Source organism: Mustelus asterias, chromosome 14, assembly GCF_964213995.1.
Source record: "Mustelus asterias chromosome 14, sMusAst1.hap1.1, whole genome shotgun sequence".
NCBI lineage: Eukaryota > Metazoa > Chordata > Chondrichthyes > Carcharhiniformes > Triakidae > Mustelus > Mustelus asterias.
Genome location: NC_135814.1, coordinates 751,093 through 767,878, shown reverse-complemented (window position 1 = coordinate 767,878; position 16,786 = coordinate 751,093). Strand labels below are relative to the sequence as shown.

Here is a 16,786-nt window from a genome sequence, read left to right as displayed (position 1 = left end):
AATAGAGGCCCAGGCTGGGGTCGGGGTCAATAGAGGCCCAGGCTGGGGTCGGGGTCAATCGAGGCCCTGGCTGGGGTCGGGGTCAATAGAGGCCCAGGCTGGGGTTGGGGTCAATAGAGGCCCAGGTTGGGGTCAATAGAGGCCCAGGCTGGGGTCGGGGTCAATCGAGGCCCAGGCTGGGGTCGGGGTCAATAGAGGCCCAAGCTGGGGTCAGGGTCAAAACACAAGGAATGGAGCAAAATGGCAGCCAAGGGAGAGAGGCTTGGAGTTAGGGGCGGGACTTGGTCTTGGGGCGGGGCTTGGAATTAGGGGCGGAACTTGGTCTTGGGGGCGGGGCTTGGAGTTAGGGGCGGGGCTTGCTGTCCGGGGCGGGGCTTGGAGTTAGGGGTGGGGTTTGTGTCTAGGGGCGGGGTTTGGGAATGGGGAGCTGTTTAGGCTTAGAGGCGGAGCCTGTTGCCATGGCTTCACGAGGTAGTTCCTTTTACCCAACCGGAACTGGGAGCGGTATGATTACGTCAGTTCCGGGTGGTGACGCATTAGCAACAACAATACAAGATGGCGGCGGCTGAGGGAGATTTCCCGGCTGCGGGGCCGGGGGGAGATGGAGCGCCAAGCGGAGCGGGGCCCGGGGTAACCGGACCAGGAGCGGGGGGAGAGGGAACGGGAGCAGCGGGTACGGCGCCGGGGGTAGTGGCTGCCAGGTCGGATGGGGAGCTGGGGTTTGGTCCGGCTCCGGTTGATGGCGGCCCCGGGGACGGTGCTGATCTGCAGCGAGCTGAGGAGAAGCTGAGGCGGCTGCTGTGTCGGTGTGAGCCGGCTCTGATATACCTACAGAGCCTGTTGGTGTGGGAGCGGCCGCTACAGAGCGGCCTGATGCTGCTGGGCCTCAGCGGCCTCTTCTGGTAAAGATCCAGCTGGTCCTTTACTGTCAGTGAGACTGTCTTTCTGAGGCATTGACATGGAGCCTCTCGGGTGGATGTGAACAATCCCGGGTATTACACTGTAGTCATGATGTGGAAATGTACATTGTAGAACAGGGGACTTCTTACTATTATTTAAATGGTAAAAAAATCAAGGAGTTGGTTTGCAGGTCCGGATGGAATGCATCCCAGGGTATTGAAAGAAATGTCAGAGGTAATAGCGGCTGCGTTAGTGATTATTTATCAAAACTCGTTGCATTCTGGGGTAGTGCCGGTTGATTGGAAAACGGCTAATGTTACGCCGCTGTTTAAAAAAGGAAGGAGACAAAAGGCGGGTAACTATAGGCCGGTCAGCTTAACGTCTGTAGTAGGGAAAATGCTGGAATCCATTATTAAAGAGGAGATAGCAGAGCATCTGGATAGAAATGGTTCGATCAATCAGACGCAGCATGGATTCATGAGGGGAAAGTCGTGCTTGACGAACATGTTGGATTTTTATGAAGATGTAACGAGGGCGGTTGATGGAGGAGAACCGGTGGATGCGGTGTTTTTGGATTTCCAAAAGGTGTTTGATAAGGTGCCCCATAAAAGGCTGCTGAAGAAGATTAGGGCACACGGAGTTGGGGGTAGTGTGTTAAAGTGGATTGGGGACTGGCTATCCGACAGGAAGCAAAGAGTCGGAATAAATGGGTGTTTTTCCGGTTGGAGGAAGGTAACTAGTGGCGTGCCGCAGGGATCGGTACTCGGGCCGCAACTGTTTACCATTTATATAGATGATCTGGAGGAGGGGACGGAGCGTAGGGTAACGAAGTTTGCAGACGACACAAAGATAAGTGGAAAAGTGAATCGTGTGGAGGACGGAGAAGATCTGCAGAGAGATTTGGACAGGCTGAGTGAGTGGGCGAGGATATGGCAAATGGAGTATAACGTTGATAAATGCGAGGTTATACACTTTGGAGGAAATAATAACAAATGGGATTACTATCTCAATGGAAACAAATTAAATCATGCTACCGTGCAAAGGGACCTGGGGGTCCTTGTGCATGAGACGCAAAAGCCCAGTCTGCAGGTACAACAGGTGATCAAGAAGGCAAATGGGATGTTGGCCTATATCGCGAGGGGGATAGAATATAAAAGCAGGGATGTCTTGATGCACCTGTACAGGGCATTGGTGAGGCCGCAGCTGGAATACTGTGTGCAGTATTGGTCCCCTTATATGAGGAAGGATATATTGGCATTGGAGGGAGTGCAGAGAAGGTTCACCAGGTTGATACCGGAGATGAGGGGTTTGGATTATGAGGAGAGGCTGAGGAGATTGGGTTTGTACTCGTTGGAGTTTAGAAGGATGAGGGGGGATCTTATGGAGACTTATAAGATAATGCGGGGGCTGGATAAGGTGGAGGCGGAGAGATTCTTTCCACTTAGTAAGGAAGTTAAAACTAGAGGACACAGCCTCAAAATAAAGGGGGGTCGGTTTAAGACAGAGTTGAGGAGGAACTTCTTCTCCCAGAGGGTGGTGAATCTCTGGAATTCTCTGCCCACTGAGGTGGTGGAGGCTACCTCGCTGAATATGTTTAAAGCGCGGATGGATGGATTCCTGCTTGGTAAGGGAATTAAGGGTTATGGGGATCAGGCGGGTAAGTGGTACTGATCTACGTCAGATCAGCCATGATCTTATTGAATGGCGGGGCAGGCTCGAGGGGCTAGATGGCCTACTCCTGCTCCTATTTCTTATGTTCTTATGTTCTTAGGTGCAGTAGGTAACTAAGGAGGCAAATGGAATTTTCTCCTTTGCCAGAGGAATGGAGTTGAAAAACAGCGAGATTATGTTGCAGCTGTATAAGGTGCTGCTGAGGCCACACCTGGAGTACTGTGTACAGTTTTGGTCTCACTTGAGAAAGGATGTACTGACACTGGCGGGGGTGCAGAGGAGATTCCGTAGGTTGATTCCAGAGTTGAGAGGGTTGGCTTATGACGTGAGACTGAGTAGACTGGGGCTATACTCATTGGAATTCAGAAGAATGAGAGGCGATGTTACAGAAACATATAAAATTATGAAGGTAATAGATAAGATAGAAGCAGGGAGGTTGGTTCCACTGGTGGGTGAAACCAGAACTGGGAGCATAGCTTTAAAATAAGGGGGAGCAGATTTAGGACTGAGTTGAGGAGGAACAACTTCACCCAAAGGATTGTGAATCTTGGAACTCCCTACCCAGTGAAGCAGTTGAGGCTACCTTGTTGAATGTTTTTAAGGCAAAGATAAACAGATTTTTGAATGCTAAAGGAATTAAGGTTATGGTGAGTGGCGGGTAAGTGGAGCTGAGTCCATGAAAAGATCAGCCAAGATCTTGCTGAATGGCATTGCAGGCCTGAGGGGCAAAATGGCCAACTCCTAGTTACATAGAACATAGATAGAACATTGAACAGTACAGCACAGAACAGGCCCTTCGGCCCACGATGTTGTGCCGAGCTTTATCTGAAACCAAGATCAAGCTATCCCACTCCCTATCATCCTGGTGTGCTCCAATAACCACTTAAATGTTCCTAAAGTTTCTGACTCCACTATCACTGCAGACAGTCCATTCTACACCCCAACCACTCTCTGCGTAAAGAACCTACCTCTGATATCCTTCCTATATCTCCCACCACGAACCCTATCGTTATGCCCCTTGTAACAGCTCCATCCACCCGAGGAAATAGTCTTTGAACGTTCACTCTATCTATCCCCTTCATCGTTTTATAAACCTCTATTAAGTCTCCTAGTTCTTATGTTTACTCTGCATCTTCCTCAGTTAATGTCACTATAACAGATTGCCTGGCTATTTTCATATTGCTGTTAATGGAAGCTTAATGTGTGCAAATTGGCTGCAATGTTTTGTGCAGAATTACAGTGACTGTAATTTAAAGTACTTCATTGCTGTAAACTGCTTTGAGATGGCCATTGTTGTAAAAAAAACTTCTGTAAATTCAATCTGACATTTTCCACTTTAGTTAGAAACATAAAAACATAGAAAAACTACAGCACAATACAGGCCCTTCAGCCCACAAAGTTGTGCCGAACATGTCCTTACCTTAGCGATTACTAGGTTTACCTATAACCCTCTATCTTACTAAGTTCCATGTACTTATCTAAAAGTCTCTTAAAAGACCCTATCGAATCCGCCTCCACCACCGTTGCTGGCAGCCCATTCCACGCACCCACCACCCTCTGAGTGAAAAACTTACCCCTGACATCTCCTCTGTACCTACCCCCCAGCACCTTAAACCTGTGTCCTCTTGTGGCAACCATTTCAGCCCTGGGAAAATGCCTCTGACTATCCACTCGATCAATACCTCTCAACATCTTATACACCTCTATCAGGTCACCCCTCACCCTTCGTCTCTCCAAGGAGAAAAGACCAAGTTCACTCAACCTATCCTCATAAGGCATGCTCCCCAACCCAGGCAACATCCTTGTAAATCTCCTCTGCACCCTTTCTATGGCTTCCACATCGTTCCTGTAATGAGGCGACCAGAACTGAGCACAGTACTCCAAGTGGGGTCTGACCAGGATCTTTTATAGCTGCAACATTATCTCACGACTCCTAAACTCAATTCCTCGATTGATGAAGGCCAGTACACCATACGCCTTCTTAACCACAGCCTCAACCTGCACAGCTGCTTTGAGTGTCTTATGAACTCGGACCCCAAGATCCTTCTGATCTTCCACTCTGCCAAGAGTCCAACCATTAATATTATATTCCGCCATCCTATTTGACCTGTCAAAATGAACCACCTCACACTTATCTGGGTTGAACTCCATCTGCCACTTCTCCGCCCAGTCTTGCATCCTATCAATGTCTCACTGCAATTTTTGACATTCCTCCACACTATCCACAACACCTCCAACCTTTGTCATCAGCAAACTTACCAACCCATCCCTCCACTTCCTCATCCAGGTCATTTATAAAAATCACAAAGAGTAAGGGTCCCAGAACAGATCCCTGGGGCACTCCACTGGTGACTGACCTCCATGCAGAATATGACCCATATATAACCACTCTTTGCCTTCTGTGGGCAAGCCAGTTCTGGATCCACAAAGCAATGTCCCCTTGGATCCCATGCCCCCTCATTTTCTCAATAAGCCTTGCATGGGGCACCTTATCAAATGCCTTGCTGAAGTCCATATATACTACATCTACTGCTCTTCCTTCATCAATGTGTTTAGTCTCATCCTCAAAAAATTAAATCAGGCTCGTAAGGCATGATCTGCCTTTGACAAAGCCATACTGACTATTCTTAATCATATTATACCCCTCAATGTTCAGAAATCCTGCCTGTCCGGATCTTCTCCATCAACGTACCAACCACTGAGGTTAGACTCACTGGTCTATAATTTCCAGGGCTATCTCTACTGCCTTTCTTGAATAAAGGAACAACATCCGCAATCCTCCGGAACCTTTCCCGTCTCCATTGATGATGCAAAGATCATCGCCAGAGGTTCAGCAATCTCCTCCCTTGCCTCCCACAGTAGCCTGGGTACATATCATCCAGTCCCGGTGACTTATCTAACTTGATGCTTTTCAAAAGCTCCAACACATCCTCTTTCTTAATATCTACATGCTCAAGCTTTTCAGTCCGCTGCAAGTCTGCACTACAACCACCAAGATCCTTTTCCATGGTGAATACTGAAGCAAAGTATTCATTAAGTACCTCTGCTATTTCTTCCGGTTCCATACAAACTTTCCCACCGTTCTTCAAATATTCCAATTAGGTTCAGTGCATATGACCTAGAATCATAGAATCCCTGCAGTGCAGAAGGCGGCCACTCGGCCCATCGGGCCTGCACCGACCACAATCCCACCCAGGTTCGATCCCCATTCCCCCATGTATTTATCTTGCTAACCTCCCTGACACTAAGGGGCAATTTATCATGGTCAATCAACCTAACCTGCACACCTTGGGTGGATTGGCCATGCTAGAGAGGAAGAGGAATTTCTTCAGCCAGAGAGTGGTGAATCTGTGGAACTCTTTGCCGCAGAAGGCTGTGGAGACCAAGTCATTGAATGTCTTCAAGACAGAGATAGATAAGTTCTTGATTGATAAGGGGATCAGGGGTTATGGGGATGAGAAAAAAATAGCCATGATTGAATGGCGGAGCAGACCCGATGGGCCGAGTGGCCTAATTCTGCTCCTGTGTCTTATGCTACAGACTCTGGGCCGAATGGCGGCCCCCTGCACTGTAGGATTCCACGGATTCTATCTTTGGATCTATCCATATTGGCTTCTCTATTCGCTCAAATTATTTTAAGTGCTCAGTCATTCTGATCTTTTTTAGATTTCAATAACACATTTTCTATTGTTCTACTTTTGAGTGAAGTAAGGGTGGCAACTCTGGTCACAATCTTCAAATCCTTTTTAGTTATGAGGGTGGTGGTAGAAGATTGAGGATGTTAAAGCCCTGTGGAGAGGGGTAAATGGCATTGCTACCAAATAAACCTGTTGGACTTTAACCTGGTTGTTGTTAAAACTCTTACTGAGAGGGATAAACCCAGCAACCCCATGTCAGCGGTTGGGTAACTTTTAGAGACAATCTGGGACGAGATTAATATCTGATGCCCTTTTAAAGTTACTTGAATCAGCTTCATTCGCTTTTTCCAGTCAAGTGATCCAGATCCCAACAATTCTGAGTGAAAACATTCTCCTTATCTTTCCTCTAGAACCTTGCCCAATAATTTTGAATCTGTAACGTCTAGTTATTTTCCACTAGCCAGAGGGGGTAACTTTTCTTGATCCACTCATCCTCAGTGACGGAGACCGCGTTAGGGAACTGGAGCTGCGGCTTGATGACCTTAGTCTAGTCAGGGAAAATGAGAAGTTAATAGAGAGAAGTTACAGGCAGGTCGTCACACGAGGGCCACGAGAGGAAGACACGTGGGTCATGGTTAGGAAGGGTAAAGGTCACGTACCAGAGAGTACCCCGGTGGTTGTCCCCCTTAACAGTAAGGGATGGGTGTCAGACGGGAGAGAGGAGGGGAGAGAGCAGTCAGTGATGGGATCCCCTGTGGTTGTCCCCCTCCCAAATAAGTATACCGTTTTGGATACTGTGGGGGGGGGGGGGGGGGGGGGGGGACCCTCCAGGGATAAGCCGCGGTGACCAAGTCACTGGCACGGAATCGGATGGTAGTCTGCCTCCCTGGTGCCGGGGTCCTGGATGTCTCTGAGAGGGTAGGAAGCATCCTAAAAGGGGGTGGGTAACCAGACAGACGTCATTGTCCACATTGGTGCAAATGACGTAGGCAGAAAGAGCAGGGAGGTCCTGAGAGCAATTCAGGGAGTTGGGAGTAGGCTAAAAAGCAGGGCCCCTAGGGTAGCGATCTCTGGACTACTCCCAGTGCCACGTGCTAGTGAGGCTAGGAACAGGGAGATTGTACAGCTGAATGCGTGGCTAAAGGACTGGTGCAGGAGGGAGGGTTTCAAATTCGTGGATCACTGGGAAGTCTTCAAGAGAGGATGGCACCTGTACAAGAAGGATGGGTTGCACCTAAACTGGAGGGGCACGAATATCCTAGCTGGGAGTTTTGCTAGTGTGGTTCGGGTGGGTTTAAACTAATGTGGCAGGGGAGTGGGGATCGGAACAATAGGTCAATAAGCATAGAGGCTGGGGACGAGATTGGGGCCAAGACAAGGCTATCTAAGAGGAAGAGCATTCTGGGGGAGGATGACCTCAGTGGGCCTGGAGTGCATCTGCTTCAATTCAAGGTGCATCACGGGCAAGACAGACGAACTTAGAGCCGTAATGCTTGCGTGGAACTTGGATGTGGTTGCAGTGATGGAGACTTGGTTAAAAGAAGGACAGGACTGGCAGCTGAATATTCCGGGGTATAAGTGTTTTAGGTGAGACAGAGAGGGGCTAGGAGAGGTGGGAGAGTAGCAATGCTGGTTAGGGAGCATATTACAGCGGTACAGAGGGTGGACAATTTGGAAGGGTCAGGTAATGAGTCACTGTGGGTGGAGCTCAGAAACAGGAAGGGCGCAGTCACTATGCTGGGGATATACTACAGGCCTCCCAACAGCCCACAGGAAGTTGAGGAACAGATATGTAAGGAGATTCCGGACAGGTGCAGAAAAAATAGGGTTGTTGTAGTGGGAGACTTTAATTTCCCTTGTATAGACTGGAAATTGCTTAGGGCTGGGGGCCTGGACGGGGAAGAATTTATAAAATGCGTACAGGAAGGCTCTTTGGAACAATATGTTGACAGTCCAACTAGAGAGGGGGCTATACTGGACCTAGTACTGGGGAGTGAGCCCAGTCAGGTCATCAAAGTTTCAGTAGGGGAACATGTGGCAAATAGTGACCACAATTCTGTAAACTTTAGGATAGTCATGGAAAAAGATGAGTGTTGTCCGATGGATAAGGTGCTGAATTGGGGGAAGGCTAACTACAGCTGGATTATGTAGGATTTGGTGGCTGTTGATTGGGAGAGGCTGTTCGAGGGTAAATCCACATCTGGCATGTGGGAGTCTTTTAAGGAACAGTTGATAGGACTGCAGGACAGGCATGTGCCTGTAAAGAGGAAGGACAGGAAACGTAGGATTCGGGAGCCGTGGATAACCAGTGAAATTGTGGGTCTAATCAAAAAGAAAAAAGAGGCATACATGAGGTCCAGGCAGCTAAAAACAGATGGAGCACTGGAGGAATACAGAGAAAGCAGAAAAGAACTCAAACGGAGTTAGAAGGGCAAAAAGGGGTCACGAAATGTCCTTGGCAGACAGGATTAAGGAGAATCCCAAGACTTTTTATACATACATTAGGAACAAGAGGGTTGTTAGGGAAAGAATCAGACCTCTCGGGGACAAAGGAGGAGAATTATCCTTGGGACCAAAGGAAGTAGGAGAGATCCTAAACGAATACTTTGCATCAGTATTCACAAAGGAGAGGGACATGTTGACTGGTAGTGTCTCGGAGAGATGTGTAGACCCGTTAGAAAAAATCTCAATTACAAGGGAGGAAGTGTTAGGTTTTTTAGGAAACATTAAGACAGACAAATCCCCAGGGCCAGATGGCATCTATCCTAGACTCAGGGAGGTAAGAGATGAAATTGCTGGGCCTCTAACAGAAATCTTTGTCTCTTCACTGGACACAGATGAGGTAAGCACAGTAAGAAGTCTCACAACACCGGGTTAAAGTCCAACAGGTTTATTTGGTAGCAAATATCATAAGCTTTCGGAGCACTGCTCCTTCATCAGATGGAGTGGAAATCTGTTCTCCAACAGTGCACAGACACAGAAATCAAGTTACAGAATACTAATTAGAATGCAAATCTCTACAGCCAGCCAGGTCTTAAAGGTACAGACAATGTGGGTGGAGGGAGCATTCAACACAGGTTAAAGAGATGTGTACTGTCTCCAGACAGAACAGCTAGTGAAATTCTGCAAGATCAGGGGGAAAGCTGTGGGGGTTACTGATAATGTGACATAAATCCAACATCCCGGTTTAGGCCGTCCTCATGTGTGCGGAACTTGGCTATCAGTTTCCGCTTAGCGGTACCACAGTAAGCCCTAAGCCTCCCCCGATACCACAGTAGAAAACAGTACCACTGCAGGGAAGTCCATTGTCAACTTATCGGACTACACACTTCAGCCAGATGAAATCGAAGTTCTCAGCCGAGGGCTCAACTTTTGCCCCACTACCAAAATAGACCCCATCAGTCTCGCAGCGGACTCAGAGGAATTCATCAGGCGAATGAGGCTGCGGGAGTTCTTCCACAAACCCCAAGAGGCCAACAGCGAACACAATGAGACAGCCAATGAACCGGAACAGCAGACAGAGAGATCCGCAGTGCAACCGAAGAGGAAAGAGTCGAATTGGACTCCTCCGGAAGGCCGCTGCCCTCGACTTGACATGTATGCCCAAGACATCAGGAGGTGCATCAACACCAAATTCATCAGCCGCACTCACAAGACAGCACCAAACATCACCCAAGCACAACGCAACGCCATCCATGCTCTCAAGACCAACCGCAACATTGTCATCAAACCAGCAGACAAAGGAGGAGCCATCGTCATACTGAACAGAACGGATTACTGCAAAGAAGTGTACCGACAACTGAACAACGAAGAACACTACAGACAGTTACCCACAGATCCGACCAAAGAACACACCCGACAACTCAACACTCTGATCAAAACCTTTGATCCGGACCTTCAGAGCACCCCCCGTGCTCTCATCCCACGTACTCCACACGTTGGAGATCTCTACTGCCTCCCAAAAATACACAAGGCAAATATACCCGGCCGTCCCATCGTTTCAGGAAATGGAACCCTGTGCGAGAACCTCTCCGGCTATGTCGAGGGCATCTTGAAACCCATTGTACAAAGAACCCCCAGCTTTTGTCACGACACTCCGGACTTCCTACAGAAACTCAACACACATGGAGCAGTTGAACCAGGAGCACTCCTCGTCACAATGGATGTCTCGGCACTCTACACCAGCATCCCCCATGATGATGGCATTGCTGCAACGGCCTCAGTACTCAATGCCATCAACTGCCAGTTTCCAGATGCAACTTTACAACTCATCCGCTTCATCCTGGACCACAATATCTTCACCTTCAACAACCAGTTCTTCATCCAGACACACGGAACAGCCATGGGGACAAAATTCTCACCTCAATATGCCAACATCTTCATGCACAGGTTTGAACAAGACTTCTTCACCGCACAGGACCTTCAACCGATGCTATACACTAGATACATCGATGACATTTTCTTCCTTTGGAGTCATGGTGAGCAATCACTGAAACAACTATATGATGACATCAACAAGTTCCAGCCCACCATCAGACTCGCCATGGACTACTCTCCGGAATCGGTTGCATTCTTGGACACACGCATCTCCATTAAGGACGGTCACCTCACTGTACCACAAGCCCACGGATAACCTCACGATGCTCCACTTCTCCAGCTTCCACCCTAAACACGTAAAAGAAGCCATCCCCTACGGACAAGCCCTCCGAATACACAGGATCTGCTCAGATGAGGAGGATCGCAACAGACACCTCCAGACGCTGAAAGATGCCCTCATAAGAACAGGATATGGCGCTCGACTCATCGATCAACAGTTCCGACCCGCCACAGCGAAAAACTGCACCGACCTCCTCAGAAGACAAACACGGGACACGGTGGACAGAGTACCCTTCGTCGTCCAGTACTTCCCTGGAGCGGAGAAGCTACGGCATCTCTTCCGGAGCCTTCAACATGTCATTGATGAAGACGAACATCTCGCCAAGGCCATCCCCACACCCCCACTTCTTGCCTTCAAACAGCCACGCAACCTCAAACAGGCCATTGTCCGCAGCAAACTACCCAGCCTTCAGGAGAACAGTGACCACGACACCACACAACCCTGCAACAGCAACCTCTGCAAGACGTGCCGGATCATCGACACGGATGCCATCATCTCACGTGAGAACACCATCTACCAGGTACATGGTACTTACTCTTGCAACTCGGCCAACGTTGTCTACCTGATACGCTGCAGGAAAGGATGTCCCGAGGCATGGTACATTGGGGAAACCATGCAGACCCTACGACAACGGATGAATGAACACCGCTCGACAATCACCAGGCAAGACTGTTCTCTTCCTGTTGGGGAGCTCTTCAGCAGTCACGGGCATTCAGCCTTGGATCTTCAGGTAAGCGTTCTCCAAGGCGGCCTTCACGACAGCGCAGAGTTGCTGAGCAGAAACTGATAGCCAAGTTCCGCACACATGAGGACGGCCTAAACCGGGATAGAACATAGAACATAGAACAGTACAGCACAGAACAGGCCCTTCGGCCCACGATGTTGTGCCGAGCTTTATCTGAAACCAAGATCAAGCTATCCCACTCCCTATCATCCTGGTGTGCTCCATGTGCCTATCCAATAACCGCTTAAATGTTTCTAAAGTGTCTGACTCCACTATCACTGCAGGCAGTCCATTCCACACCCCAACCACTCTCTGCGTAAAGAACCTACCTCTGATATCCGTCCTGTATCTCCCACCACGAACCCTATAGTTATGCCCCCTTGTAATAGCTCCATCCACCCGAGGAAATAGTCTTTGAACGTTCACTCTATCTATCCCCTTCATCATTTTATACACCTCTATTAAGTCTCCCCTCAGCCTCCTCCGCTCCAGAGAGAACAGCCCTAGCTCCCTCAACCTTTCCTCATATGACCTACCCTCCAAACCAGGCAGCATCCTGGTAAATCTCCTCTGCACTCTTTCCAGCGCTTCCACATCCTTCTTATAGTGAGGTGACCAGAACTGCACACAATATTCCAAATGTGGTCTCACCAAGGTCCTGTACAGTTGCAGCATAACCCCACGGCTCTTAAACTCCAACCCCCTGTTAATAAAAGCTAACACACTATAGGCCTTCTTCACAGCTCTATCCACTTGACTGGCAACCTTTAGAGATCTGTGGATATGGACCCCAAGATCTCTCTGTTCCTCCACAGTCTTCAGAACCCTACCTTTGACCCTGTAATCCACATTTAAATTTGTCCTACCAAAATGAATCACCTCACATTTATCAGGGTTAAACTCCATTTGCCATTTTTCAGCCCAGCTTTGCGTCCTATCTATGTCTCTTTGCAGCCTACAACAGCCCTCCACCTCATCCACTACTCCACCAATCTTGGTGTCATCAGCAAATTTACTGATCCACCCTTCAGCCCCCTCCTCTAAGTCATTAATAAAAATCACAAAGAGCAGAGGACCAAGCACTGATCCCTGCGGCACACCGCTAGCAACCTGCCTCCAATCCGAAAATTTTCCATCCACCACCACCCTCTGTCTTCGGTCAGACAGCCAGTTACCTATCCAATCGGCCAACTTTCCCTCTATCCCACACCTCCTCACTTTCATCATAAGCCGACCATGGGGGACCTTATCAAACGCCTTACTAAAATCCATGTATATGACATCAACTGCCCTACCTTCATCAACACACTTAGTTACCTCCTCAAAAAATTCTATCAAATTTGTGAGGCACGACTTGCCCTTCACGAATCCGTGCTGACCAGAGGGTGGTGAATCTCTGGAATTCTCTGCCCACTGAGGTGGTGGAGGCTACCTCGCTGAATATGTTTAAAGCGCGGATGGATGGATTCCTGAGCGGTAAGGGAATTAAGGGTTATGGGGATCAGGCGGGTAAGTGGTACTGATCCACGTCAGATCAGCCATGATCTTATTGAATGGCGGGGCAGGCTCGAGGGGCTAGATGGCCTACTCCTGCTCCTATTTCTTATGTTCTTATGACTATCTCGAATTAATCCGCATCTTTCTAAATGGTCGTAAATCCCATCCCTAAGGATTTATGTCACATGATCAGTAACCCCCACAGCTTGCCTCCTGGGCTTGTAGAATCTCACTAGCTGTTCTGTCTGGAGACAATACACATCTCTCTAACCTGTGCTGAATGCTCCCTCCACCCACATTGTCTGTACCTTTAAGACCTGGCTGGCTGTAGAGATTTGCATTCTAATTAGTATTCTGTAACTTGATTTCTGTGTCTGTGCACTGTTGGAGAACAGATATCCACTCCATCTGACGAAGGGGCAGCGCTCCGAAAGCTTATGGTATTTGCTACCAAATAAACCTGTTGGACTTTAACCTGGTGTTGTGAAACATCTTACTGTGCTTACCCCAGTCCAACGCCGGCATCTCCACATCACAGATATGAGGTCCCAGAGGATTGGAGGATAGCAAATGTGGTCCCGTTATTTAAGAAGGGTAGCAAGGATAACCCAGGTAATTATAGGCCGGTGAGCTTGACGTCCGTGGTAGGGAAATTGTTGGAGAAGATTCTTAGAGATAGGATATATGCGCATTTAGAACTGAATAATCTCATTAGCGATAGACAGCATGGTTTTGTACGAGGGAGGTCATGCCTCACAAATTTGGTTGAGTTTTCTTGAGGTGACAAAAATGATTGACGAGGGAAGGGCCGTGGATGTCGTCTATATGGATTTTAGTAAAGCGTTTGACAAGGTCCCTCATGGCAGGCTGGTGCAAAAGGTTAAATCTCACGGGATAAAAGGTGAGTGAGCTAGATGGGTGGAGAACTGGCTTAGCCATAGAAGACAGAGGGTAACAGTGGAGGGGTGTTTTTCCGGTTGGAGGTCTGTGACTAGTGGTGTTCACAGTAAGAAGTTTAACAACACCAGGTTAAAGTCCAACAGGTTTATTTGGTAGCAAAAGCCACACAAGCTTTCGAAGCTCTAAGCCCCTTCTTCAGGTGAGTGGGAATTCTGTTCACAAACAGAGTTTATAAAGACACAGACTCAATTTACATGAATAATGGTTGGAATGCGAATACTTACAACGAATCAAGTCTTTAAGAAACAAAACAATGGGAGTGGAGAGAGCATCAAGACAGGCTAAAAAGATGTGTATTGTCTCCAGACAAGACTAGTGGTGTTCCGCAGGGCTCTGTACTGGGAGCTCTGGTATTTGTGATATATATAAATGATTTGGAGGAAGATATAGCTGGTGTGATCAGTAAGTTTGCGGACGACGCAAAGATTGCTGGAGTTGTGGATAGTGATGAACATTGTCAGAGAATACAGCAGGATATAGATAGGCTGGAACATTGGGCGGAGAAATGGCAGATGGAATTTAATCCAGATAAATGCGAAGTGATGCATTTCGGTAGATCTAATGTAAGGGGGAGCGATACAATAAATGGCAGAACCATCAGGAGTATAGACACACAGAGGGACCTGGGTGTACAAGTCCACAGATCCTTAAAGGTGGCAGCACAGGTGGAGAGGGCGGTCAAGAAGGCATATGGCATGTTTGCCTTTATTGGACGGGGCATAGAATATGAAAGTTGGCATATGATGTTGCAGGTGTATAGAACATGGTTAAAAGGACAGGACTGGCAGCTGAATATTCCGGGGTATAAGTGTTTTAGGCGAGACAGGAGGGGCAAAAAAAGGTGGGGGAGTATTAGGCGGTATTAGTTAGGGAGCATATTACAGCGGTGCAGAGGGTGGACAATTTAGAGGGGTCATGTAATGAGTCGCTGTGGGTGGAGCTCAGAAACAGGAAAGGTGCAATCACTATGCTGGGGGTATACTACAGGCCACCCAACAGCCCACGGGAAGTGGAGGAACGGATATGTCAGGAGATTCTGGATATGTGCAGAAGAAAATAGGGTTGTTGTAGTGGGAGACTTCAATTTCCCTGGTATAGACTGGAAAGTGCTTCGAGCTGGGGGTGTGGATGGGGAGGAATTTGTAAAATGCGGACTGGAAGGTTCTTTGAAACAGTATGCAGATAGCCCAACTAGAGAGGGGGCTATACTGGATCTAGTTCTGGGAAATGAGCCCGGTCAGGTCGTCAAAGTTTTGGTTGGCGAACATGTGTCAAATTGTGATTACAACTCTCTTAACTTTAGGATAGTAATGGACAAGGACGAGTGTTGTCCTAAGGGTAGGGTTCTAAATTGTAGGAAGGCTAACTATAGCCGGATGAGGCAGGAATTGGTGGCCGCTGATTGGGAGAGGCTGTTCGGGGGTAAGTCCACGTCTGGCATGTGGGAGTCTTTTAAGGAACAGTTGATAAGGCTGCAGGACAGGCATGTGCCTGTAAAAAGGAAGGATAGGAAAGGTAGGATTCGAGAGCCGTGGATAACCAGGGAAATTGAGGATCTGATTAAAAAGAAAAGAGAGGCGTATGTTAGGTCCAGGCAACTGAAAACAGATGGAGCTCTGGAGGAATACAGAGAATACGGGGAGTTAGAAGGGCAAAAAGAGGTCACAAAATGTTCTTGGCAGACAGGATTAAGGAGAATCCTAAGGCATTTTATTCAAAGAACAATACAGCACAGGAACAGGCCCTTCGGCCCTCCAAGCCCGTGCCGCTCCCTGGTCCAAACTAGACCATTTTTTTGTATCCCTCCATTCCCACTCCGTTCATGTGGCTATCTAGATAAGTCTTAAACGTTCCCAGTGTGTCCGCCTCCACCACCTTGCCTGGCAGCGCATTCCAGGCCCCCACCACCCTCTGTGTAAAATATGTCCTTCTGATATCTGTGTTAAACCTCCCCTCCCTTCACCTTGAACCTATGACCCCTCGTGAACGTCACCACCGACCTGGGGAAAAGCTTCCCACTGTTCACCCTATCTATGCCTTTCATAATTTTATACACCTCTATGAAGTCTCCCCTCATCCTCTGTCTTTCCAGGGAGAACAGCCCCAGTTTACCCAATCTCTCCTCATAACTAAGCCCCTCCATACCAGGCAACATCCTGGTAAACCTCCTCTGTACTCTCTCCAAAGCCTCCACATCCTTCTGGTAGTGTGGCGACCAGAACTGAACGCAGTATTCCAAATGCGGCCGAACCAACGTTCTATACATCTGCAACATCAGACCCCAACTTTTATACTCTATGCCCCGTCCTATAAGGGCAAGCATGCCATATGTCTACTTCACCACCTTCTCCACCTGTGACGTCACCTTCAAGGATCTGTGGACTTGCACACCCAGGTCCCTCTGCGTATCTACACCCTTTATGGTTCTGCCATTTATCGTATAGCTCCTCCTTACATTATTTCTACCAAAATGCATCACTTTGCATTTATCAGGATTGAACTCCATCTGCCATTTCTTTGCCCAAATTTCCAGCCTATCTATATCCTTCTGTCGCCTCTGACAATGCTCCTCACTATCTGCAAGTCCTGCCAATTTTGTGTCGTCCGCAAACTTACTGATCACCCCAGTTACACCTTCTTCCAGATCGTTTATATAAATCACAAACAGCAGAGGTCCCAATACAGAGCCCTGCGGAACACCACTAGTCACAGGCCTCCAGCCGGAAAAAGACCCTTCCA

General features: G+C 48.2%; 1 protein-coding gene across 2 annotated transcripts in view; it reads left to right on the top strand.

Annotated features, from left to right (window-relative positions):
• The first annotated feature begins 512 nt into the window (after positions 1-512).
• The window catches only part of retreg2 (reticulophagy regulator family member 2), a 102,006-nt gene continuing 85,732 nt past the window's right edge, over positions 513-16,786 (top strand). The window contains exon 1 of one of the 2 annotated variants that reach the window (XM_078227766.1): positions 513-902. In XM_078227766.1, coding sequence (XP_078083892.1) covers positions 556-902 — 347 coding nt within the window. In that variant the 5' untranslated portion in view covers positions 513-555. The remainder of the gene's footprint in view (positions 903-16,786) is intronic. The other variant, XM_078227767.1, reaches the window with a different exon arrangement.